This window comes from Rhipicephalus sanguineus, chromosome 6 (assembly GCF_013339695.2).
Source record: "Rhipicephalus sanguineus isolate Rsan-2018 chromosome 6, BIME_Rsan_1.4, whole genome shotgun sequence".
NCBI lineage: Eukaryota > Metazoa > Arthropoda > Arachnida > Ixodida > Ixodidae > Rhipicephalus > Rhipicephalus sanguineus.
In genome coordinates this window covers 35116018-35126464 of record NC_051181.1, presented here as the reverse complement: position 1 = coordinate 35126464, position 10447 = coordinate 35116018, and the positions used below count along the sequence as shown (strand labels likewise).

The following is a 10447-nucleotide window of genomic DNA, read 5'->3' as shown; positions in this document are numbered from 1 at the left end:
TGAAGGGAGGTGAGCTGTCGATCGATGTCGTCGATACGGCGTGCAAGCTCCGCGGTGTTCAGCGGTGCGGCGACAGCCTGGATTGTGGGCGACAGCTGCGGCAAGGAGACCTCGACGACGCGATCAGCAATCTAGCTCCGCAAGTTCGCCGAGAAGTAGCCGAACCTGAGCCCGCAGAATTGCCTGGACGTGCGGCGGGAGTCGTTGGAGCCAAAGCGCTCGCAGGAAGGAATCCTGGACTTGCATGTTGCCCGCGAGCGCACGCATGTGGCGCAGGAGCTGCGATGGTTTGCGCTCGGCAAGCTCTGCGGACTGAAGTTGTCGTACCCTCTGTTCTTCCGAGAGCGACAGGCGGCGGATGAGTGCGGTCTTCAGGTGTTCATATAGGTTGGCCGTTGGTGGATTGGCCAGGATATCCCGGACCTCGCTGGCATAACGTGCGTCCAGGTGGGCGACGACGTAATTGTAGCGGGTCCGGTCTTGCGTGATGCGCGCCAGGGAGAACTGGGCCTCGACCTCGGCGAACCAGACCTCGGGCGAGTTCGCCCAAAACGGTGGAAGCTTGACGGCGACACGCCAGGTGTTGTATGAGGCAGCGTGCGGGATGGCTTCTGCAGGGGCTCTGACATCCTCAGTGGCCTCGGCAGGTACGGCTAGGGGCGCGGAGACGTTGCCGGGATGTTGCTGCTGCAGGGCCTGCAGTTGATGCTGAAGTTCTTCCACTTGCTGGCGAAGAGCGGCAAGGGCTTCCGGGTCGGCCATAGCGGTGCGGTTTGTTCGGTTTCCGGGTCACCAGATGTGGGATGCCGTGTCGATGGAAGGACGCATCCCAACATAAAACGTAACAACTGTTTATTAACGGAGTAGCAGCAGCGGGGCGAGCATACCGACGCTGCGCTCAGTCGGGTAGCGAAGGAATGATCTCTTCTGAGCTTGGCAGCTTGGTTTTATAGGCACCGTCGGTGACGTAAGCCTCCGGTGACGCTGTCCCTTATCTGAGGCGTGGTGTAGCATGCAGCCGTGTCACGCCGGCCTAGATAGTGACGAGGCGGAGGCTGCGCCGGTTTGTGAGCACTGTGTCGCCACAACGCTGACGAAACCCATGCCAAGGAACCAATAGAGAATAAAAATTCTGATGCTCTCAATTCTGTCTCGTGAAGTGATAAGCAGGACGGATGTGAGGGATGGTGGTCATCACTGGGAAACTTGTGTGACGCCAGACTTCGTGCCCTTCTGCAACATTAACTAGCGCTCAGGTATTCCTTACTTATTTGTACTCAATGTCATGTTCTGTAATAAAAGCAAACACCGCAGGCCTTCGACGTGAAAATGTAAGCAAACGCGAGAGCGCGGTTGTAAACGGCTCCGCCAGCCCACCCATAAGCGAGAGTCACGGGCGGGGCGTCTGCTCAAGGAACTCCGATTGCGCGCAGCGCCACCGCCGCAGGCATCCCCGAGAGGCCGCGGCGGAGAGCGGAGACGGCAGACTAGCCAGTATATTCTAGGGACCGTAGTCTCTGGTCTCGTGCCCATAGAGTTTCCTAAAATTAACTAGAGGGGACTCTGGCGCTGCGATCGTTCAGCTACCATGGGAATGATGGGTAGTACACAAATTTGCCTAGTCTTCGTGCTTGCGGCTTCAAACGTACTTGTGGCTTTGTTTATTGCTATGCTTTGGTTTTCTTTCGTATGAAAGGATGGATCGTTGTGAACTTCGTGACCAGATTTGAATTGCTGAGCCTAAAAAAGTTAAAGTGGCGAAGTGAAACTGCTGACTTTTGCTGAACTTCGTTTTGCGACAAAGCGGATGCAGCCGACGCGGAGCCAAACAGAGCCAAAAGTACGAAGTTTAGACAAATTTGTGTACTACCCATCATTCCCATGCTGGCTGAAGCGTCATGCTATAGTGCCTAGAATATACTGGCTAGTGTGCTGAGCGGAGGGGGTTTCCTATGGGAGGAGGTGGCAGGGCCGGTGATGCCTTCCAACTTTCGCCGGCAGGCGGCGACGCTTGTCGCAAAGGTGTAGGCCGCGCGCCGGTTTGGCCTCCGCAGCTTTAGTGCCTCATGTCCGAATTTGTTTTGGTGAGGTCTGCGCTGCTTTTATCGTGTTTGCGCTGTTCTTTGTGTACGCACGAGTAAATGAGAACTGCAAAGAGTAATGATGCAACGGGAGAAGCATCAGGGCAGGCAGAAAACATGCTTCTTTCCGCTGTGTCGGAGTGGTGTCACATTTTCTGTTGAAGTACAGATCGGGTTTTTCACTAATATGTTTGTATTAAGCAGTTGTTTGAGTATTTCCCTTCCCGTTTAACATTTTTCACTGTATTTTGCTGATTTAAGAACTGGTATTATGACTATATGTATTGTGTCCCTTCTGTTGAGCGTTTGTTTACATTTATGTGCGCGTTGTGTGTTTTGAACATTACTTATGTTTGATAAGTTGATGGTTAAGTTGTGGAACAGTGGGATTTTTCATAGTGAAACTCAGATTATATTCTCAGTTATTAAGGTGGGGTGAAGCTTCGAAAGTGAGTTTCAAAGCTTGGCTGTACAGCAGTTTTAATGAAAGCTATGACTAAAATTTGCGAGGTATCTTAGACGCAGGTTGCATTAAAGCTCAAAAGTGGTTAAAAATTGTTTAGTATTTTTTTATTTGTGTTTGTTTTTCTTCTAATGTACTTTTTAAATAAGATCTGCCAACTGCAGACCATTGCAATTTTGCATAAAGGTAGCTACTAACGCTTTACAGAAGTGGAACTAAAATTGTGAGCGTACAACAAAGACTAGATTTGTTATGTTTTCTTACGTTTGTTGATTTATGAAAATTGCCACTTATGACGGATCTTTTTATACTAAAAAATACAAATGCGCATAGGCTACTGCTTCTTTTCAAAAGCTAATTAGAGCGCAACCACACGACACATTCACACACCCCCACACCCACACACCCACAACCCAGACATCAACCACGCACAGCGCTGCTTCTAGTGCCAGTTATATAAATGCCATTAGTTAACACGTGGAAATGTTTGTTTTCTAAGCCCACTAGTTCTCGAGAAAAAGGTACAGAAACTACAAAAATGTTCTTTTGAGAAAAACGCAGAAATAACGTAGGGGTGCGCGAGCATTACCTGTCAATGTGTCAAAGAAAAAGGACCTAAAATCCTTTTTGAAACGGCGACTACCCAAATGTGATATATTTTCTGAAAGATAAAGAAATGTTGTATCAGGTAATTTTGAAATCCCAAAATTGATTTTTTTTTACCCAAGGAAGTCTCATCCCGCCTTAAACTGTTAGTTCATTGCGGTTAAAAACAAAAGCCCATATTCACAAAGGTGCCTTGCACTTGATTTTTTCAGGCAATATTTCAGCTAATCACAATGCTAGACTAATGAAATTATCTAATTGAGATGTCGATCTTGACTATAATGACCCCTGTTCGGTTTCTTTGCACTTATCTTTCCTTCCGTTAAAATGAAATTCAAGCTCCAGGCACATTCGTAATGTTTTTTTTTGTTTTTTTTGTGAAGTGAGTAGTACCTTTCAGATAAAATGCATGAGTAGTGAATCCTATTGAGATTGGCTTGTGTTCATGGCATGTGGTCTAGAAAATACGGATGCCATGCTGGAAAACGCAGAACAGTGAAAGTGACCCCACCCCACCCTACATGAGTCTGAGTCTGAGTCTGAGTCTTTATTTCAGACATGCATACAAAAAAAATATATATATACATGGCTGAGGAGGAGGGAAAAAAAGCCGCACAGTCGCGGCTTGACATTGCTCCCTTCCCCCCGTATACATCGGCACTGCGGTATGCACGAAACAGAAGTAGCACAGGATAACATTGTAGCATAACAAACAAGAACTCCAAAGCAGAAAAAAAGAACACGGTGCACAATAAAATGGGTGACACTACAAACACATTATATCTCCAGATATATTCAAATAAAGTTGCGTACACAAAATATAATTAAGGTGCACACATTAAAAATCAAAAATCACAAATCATCATCAAAAATGTACACATTAACGAAATAAGTTTCGAAGAGAGTTAAAGGAAAGTTCGCGTATCGAGGTGTGAGTAAAGCCAAACTTGTTAAGCAAGGAAGGTAATGTATAGCTTAGGGTTTGAAAGCCGTAATTAGTACGTGGGTGAGGCACAGACCAGTACTCGTGGTGTCTTGTAAGGTAGCAAAGAATGTTGGTGTGGAGGTTAGCGACTTCACATAAGAACAATATGCCGCGTTCAATCTGTGATTTGTAGAGCTGTAAAAGACGATGATGGTACATGTTGGTAAAGTGCATGATATGGTAGGTGGTAAACAGTGGTTCAGAGTGCGTTCTGTAAGGCACGCCAGCAATCGCTCTAAGCGCATTTTTCTGCATAGAGACTAGTTTACTAATATTTGTTTTTGTTGAACTTCCCCATACCAATACGCAATATTTTAACTGTGATTCAAACAGGGCGTGGTACAACGTAAGCTTTGCCTTTTCTGGCAATAGATGCTGGAATTTTCTCAAAACGCCAACTACACGTGCAAGCTTACTTTGAAGATGTTCTATGTGACTATCCCAGAGCATGAATTCATTAAAGTAGACTCCAAGCGTTCTAACTGTGTCAGTAATTTCTATGGCATTTCCTCCTAAGGTAAGTGTGGCTCTGACAGAAATAACTTGATTTTTTGCTCTGAAAAATGTTGCTTTAGTTTTATTGGAATTAATAAGAAGGGAATTTTTAAGAGACCAAGTATGTAACTTATTTAGGACGATATTGGCCCGATTGACTAAATCATCTGCATTTGAACCCGATAAGAATAAGCTCGTGTCATCTGCGTATATAATATATTGAACACTAGTGTCTATTTCTATCAAATCATTAATATAAATAATGAACAGCAAAGGACCAAGCAGGCTACCCTGAGGAACACCATGTTCTACTTTATTACAGGACGAGTCGTGGTTGTCGATAGCCACATACTGAGTACGATTACGCAAATAACTCGATATTAAATCCAAAGAAATACCTCTGACACCATAAGCTGGAAGTTTTAAAAGAAGGGTTTTATGATTAATTCTATCGAACGCTTTTGAAAAATCTATAAATATTCCTAAAGTCAATAGTTTCATTTCTATATTATGAAGAATAAGTTCTTTTTGTGTGAGCAACGCAACTTCCGTAGATGATCTTTCCCTGAAACCAAACTGTGTATTGGTTATCAGCCCGTATTTTTCGAAAAATTTTGAAATACGCACATAAATAACTCGCTCTAATCCCTTGGAAAAAATTGGTAGAATGGATATGGGCCTATAATTACCGAGGGTTTCTTTAGCACCTCCCTTATGGAGAATAATCACTTTCGCCTTTTTCATTTCTGATGGAAATATACCAGTGCTGAGGGACAAGTTATAAATATGAGTTAGGAAGGGGCAAATGACATCAAGTACATGTAGCACGGGTCTCATTGTCAGACCAAAAGCATCCGCGCATTTACTGATTTTCATACGTCTGAAAGCGGCTAATACTTCATCGCTATCACACTCGATAAGTGCCATGGTGTCCTGTGCTCGGTTTCTCACGTAATCGAGAGTGCTAGGGTCATGCTCACTTTGAACAAGGGATGCAAAGTAGTCATTGAACTTGTCACTTAAATCTTTCCCAACATAGTTGATACCATCAATTGTAAGAGAAGCAGGTGAGCACGTTCGTTCAGATTTTAGCAACATGTTTAATCTATTCCAGAGAACCTTTTGATCACTAATGCCTGAAAATAAGCGAATGTGATACTCTTTTTTAGATTTTCTTATTGTGCCATTCAAATTATTGCGAAATTTTTTAAAAGCTACGAGATCGGGGTGTTCGCGACTCTGTAAAAACTTCTGATATAAGTTGTTTTTCTTGGAAATCATTTTAAGGATGCGAGACGTCATCCAAGGCTTACGGGCCTTCTTCGGTTTTTTCGCAACCCTGTATGGGAATGCCTTGCTGTAAAACATTGTGAAGTGTTTTAAAAAAAAGTTAAATGCCTCGTCTGCAGTCGTGTGTCTGTACAGTGGCGTCCAATCAAAATTTAATATCATGCAACGAAATTCTTCTAATGAGCTGGCGTTAATATTTTGTGTCCGAAATAATGGGTCGTGAGTAATTTTGTTAGAAACCAATGAGACGTTGCTCAACAGAAATACGGGGAGGTGATCACTCAATGCTCTGTTAATAACCCCTGCAGAAACACATTCAGTAGATTCATTAGTGATTATCAAGTCAAGTGCAGTTGCAGACGACGAGGTAACACGGGTTGGTACAGTGATAACATTTCGGAGAAGATAAGACTCAATCAGAAGCAACAACTGTGTGCGTCCTGGAGAATTCTCAAGAATATTAATATTCAGATCACCACCAAGGAAAATAGTATATTGGCACTGACACGCAAGTTCAAAAACACTTTCAATGTAAGCAAAGAAATCTTCAATGCGACTACACGGGGGGCGATAAACAACAACGAAAAGTAGTTTTCCAGAAAGCACAGATAGAACTTCATAATCAGGTGTAACAGCGCATAAATGTTCAATCCTATCCGAGTACATGTGCTTTAGCAACAGCAAACATGTACCTCCACCACGTTTACCAACGCGATGCAAATAAAAAGAATCATAGTTTTCAAGAGCGAAAGAGTCATTCTCTAACATCCATTTGCGTATAAACGATGCTCTGTTAACTACAGACTTGCTCATGTAGATACAACAATGCAGTAGCCACAGCTGCACTGCAGAAACATCGAAACAACCGATCCGAGAGTATGGGGCCTATGCTGATATCTGCAGCACTGGGTGTGCAATTTTCATCCTGTTTGTGAAAGCGAACAATGTGCAAAAACTAGTGTCATAATGTCTGCAATAAATATTAGTGTATTTGTGTAATACCAGCGTTACACGGGAATTTGCGATTACTGTCGACCTGCTCCGAGTAAAATATCTGCTCGCGAGAATTATCGTAGCCACCGATCCGACTACCTCGGCGCATAATACACTCTGCAAGTCCATGATGGTGCATCATACCGAGTGTGATGCGCCGCTAATATAATAAAATATGACCATGACTGAGCGGTGGGAATTGCAGTTGGCTGGATCGACTTCGAGTAAAATCGCTGCGTTGAAAACAGCGCGAAAACGGGATGAAGGCTAAGGATAACAAACAACACAAGCGCTGTTCCTTAGCCTTCGTCCCGTCTTCGCGCTGTTTTCAACAGAATAAGATGTACTAACTGGCCCTTCAAAGCACCCTGCTATCGCCAGCGAATGTTCACGTGTAGCAGCAAAGAATCCAGGGGCGTAGCGAGAAATTTTTTTCGGGGGGGGGGGGGGGGTTCTACCATACTTTATGTATGTTCGTGCGTGCGTTTGTATGTGTGCGTGTATATATACGCAAGCAAAACTGAAAAATTTCGGGGGGGGGGGGTTGAACCCCCCAACCCCCCCTTGGCTACGCCCCTGAAAGAATCCGAGTCGGACTTGATCGCGATCGAAATTGCCGTGAGCCATCCTTACGACAGGATTCGTTGCACCTAACGTGTCAACCTTAGCTGATTGTTTTCAACTGGCAAGTTGGGTGTATCGTAGTACATTAATTGTGACTTTGCTACTTCGCTTTGGTGGTGAAGCACAGAGTCGCGAAAGCTAGCAGACGACCGTGAGGTACGTGTGAAACCTTCGTCATTTTGTAGTACCCAACCAGTTGAGGATTCTCTGCGGGCAGTAATTTGCCGCTAAGATTTCCTTCTTCCGATCGAGTGTTCTGTCGAGTGTGTAAAAAGGAACGAATAACACTGTATTCGCAGCAGAAAGCGCCGTTCTACGCAGCCGCAAGCGCAGGAGCCGCCGACGCGCGATGGACCTTAGCGAGTCGCAGCGCCGCCATGCGGTGACTGTGGGAAGGCATCAGCGCGGTGGCCACGCCAAAGCGCGCGCTCAGCACACTAGCCAGTATATTCTAGGCACTATAGTCATGCGTTGCAGCTCCCATAGACACTAGCGCCAGAGTTCCCTCTAGTAAGTATTGTAGGAAACTCTATGCTCGTGCCACCCTAACGCCGCCATGTCTGCCCCGTCTGTTTGCAGATGAGTAGGGGTAGCCCTAGTCGCGTATTTCTGAAGGAAAAAATTGTAGCGCAAAGCAACACACGGGCAGACAGGGAGGACGGGACTGGCGCTTTGCTTTACGCTATAATTTTTTTCCTTCAGAAGTCATGAACCAACTAGCCCAACAAAACGTATTGCTAGTCCCGTATCTTTGTTTTTATGTTTACATGCGCTAATGCTAAATGAAAGCCTATTTCATAATAGTATACTAAATAAATAATGTTCTGCTTTTTACTTAGAGCTAAAAGTGTTACCAGCAGCACTCTAATATAAGGCCTATTCGATTCAGCCTAGGTTCTCGGCACCTTCTGCCCTTTTTCACGGTGCGCTGCACCTAGGTCCTCGATTCCCGAAGGTACAGCGGCACCCCAAGGTAAGGTGCTGAAGCGGTGCCGCGAATTCTTGAACCTCCCAGCACGAGGGTGCAGCATTTTGGGTGCAGCCACGCAACCCACTCCCCGCGCATGCTTGGCAGACAGCACACGACAACGCGACCAGCAGACGACAAATATGCCGGTGGTCGCGGACATCGACGGTGTCCGGACCGAAATTTTGACGGCGACGCCGAGCTCTACACTACCACAGGTAATTTTGGAAAAGCATGCTGGACCATTTGTCCGCTCACTGGCACGACGGGGACATTTCTTCATTACCCTTTGTTTTTTTTTGCTTTTTTTGTGTGGTTGTTGTTTTGCCTTTTTCAGATGGGAGACAACTGCGGGTAGTTTGTGCGTCGGGTCGTCTTGCCAATGCTGACCCGACAAACGAGCATGCCATGCAGGCTATGCCTACAACGCAGCCAACACCGCCAAACCATGCTGAGCCGACGACGCAGGCGTCCGCTGCTGCAGCTGCTGCGCTTTCTCCGGGTCGTGCGCGTCGCGACGACTCAAAAGAAGCTCTATGGAGCGGTCAGAGGACCAGATTTTTGATTGAAAAATATAAGGAGAATTTCAGAAACATCGACAAGAAGGGAGGACTGAGGTGAGGCAGTGATGAGCACGTTGGTGATAAGCACATGTGCATTACTTTGCTTACTTTTTTTGCTCACAGGAACGAAAAGCAGCTGTTCCTATACTTGACGGAAGCCCTGAATGAGGATTTCGAGTGCTCCTTGAGTGTGCTCCAAGTGACGAATAAGTGGAAATCACTTGAAAGGGCTTACAAAAGAGCACTAGAAAACAATCGGAAGTCAGGCAGCAGAACTGTGGAGTGTAGGTTTGAAGAGTAAGTTTTCAGTGCTTATTATATCCTCTTTCTGAGTGCATAATTCTGTTCATGACGAACTCTATTTCATGCGTAGAAAAAGAAAACAAAAAACTTGCACAGTGGCACGCACTTCCCTTAAGTGGTTTTTCTTTTCACTCCAACCCGCTCATTGAAGCAGCCTTCTCTCTTAATGAATATTTTTTTCTGCAGAACAAATATGCCCTACAGTAAAGCCCAATGTGCCCCCCAAAAAGTTGTCATGCAAAACAACCCACACGCTACTACAAAAAAGCTGTTAGGAGTTTCAAAAATGTTTTTAAAAACCCCAATTGTTTGTCCTCGAAGCGGCAGGGCTTGTGCAAATTAAATTTAGTTAGCAATCATGCATCTCTTTCTCTCATTTCTTTGCACTACATGCAACCAGTCGCCCAAAGTCACATTACGCTAAAGCATTAGGAAAGTCTGAGTGTACACGTCTCGTCGCGTCGTGCAATACCAATTTTGGTGTATATCAAGCCCGCGAAACTGCCGCGAATGCACCATGAGCGTGGCATGTCAATCATGACATGCATGTCATGGTTTTCATATTACCACCTGTTATTCATGTTCTTCATACAGTCACATCGCGCAATACCAATTTTGGTGTACATCAACCTAGGGAAACGGCCGCGAGTGCGTCTTGAGTGTGGCATTTAAATCATGACGTGCATGACACGCGTGTCATGACTTTCATGTTAACACGTGTCAGTTATGTTCGTCATGTCGAAATGCCTCGTCATACCAGCTTTCGTATATATCCATTCATTTAAACGGCCGCGAGCGCCCCGAGACCATTTCATGTATATCATACCGCACATGACATGTGTGTCATGATTTGCACGTTAGGACCTGCCATTATGTTCGCCATGAACTCTTGTCACGTCATACCAGTTTTGGTATACATGAAATTAACGGAATGGCCGCAAGAGCCTCAAGGCCGTGGAATGTAAATCATGCTGTTCATGACATGCATGTCATGATTTTCATGTTATGACCTGTCATTTATGTTCGTAATACGGTCATGTTATTCCATACCAATTTTGGTATACATCCGATTAACGA

General features: G+C 45.1%; 1 protein-coding gene across 1 annotated transcript; it reads left to right on the top strand.

The window, feature by feature from the left end:
- The first annotated feature begins 8694 nt into the window (after positions 1-8694).
- On the top strand, positions 8695-9516 carry LOC125758778 (uncharacterized). Its single transcript, XM_049416442.1, has 2 exons — positions 8695-9121; positions 9191-9516. The coding sequence occupies exons 1-2, from the start codon at positions 8739-8741 to the stop codon at positions 9366-9368; spliced, it is 561 nt and encodes a 186-aa protein (XP_049272399.1). The 5' UTR covers positions 8695-8738; the 3' UTR covers positions 9369-9516.
- The last annotated feature ends 931 nt before the right edge of the window (positions 9517-10447 follow it).

Coding starts and splice junctions, on each gene's coding strand:
- LOC125758778 (XM_049416442.1), top strand. CDS start 8,739: ATGCTGGACCATTTGTCCGCTCACTGGCACGACGGGGACATTTCTTCA. Junction 9,122..9,190: donor GACAAGAAGGGAGGACTGAG/GTGAGGCAGTGA, acceptor TTTTGCTCACAG/GAACGAAAAGCAGCTGTTCC.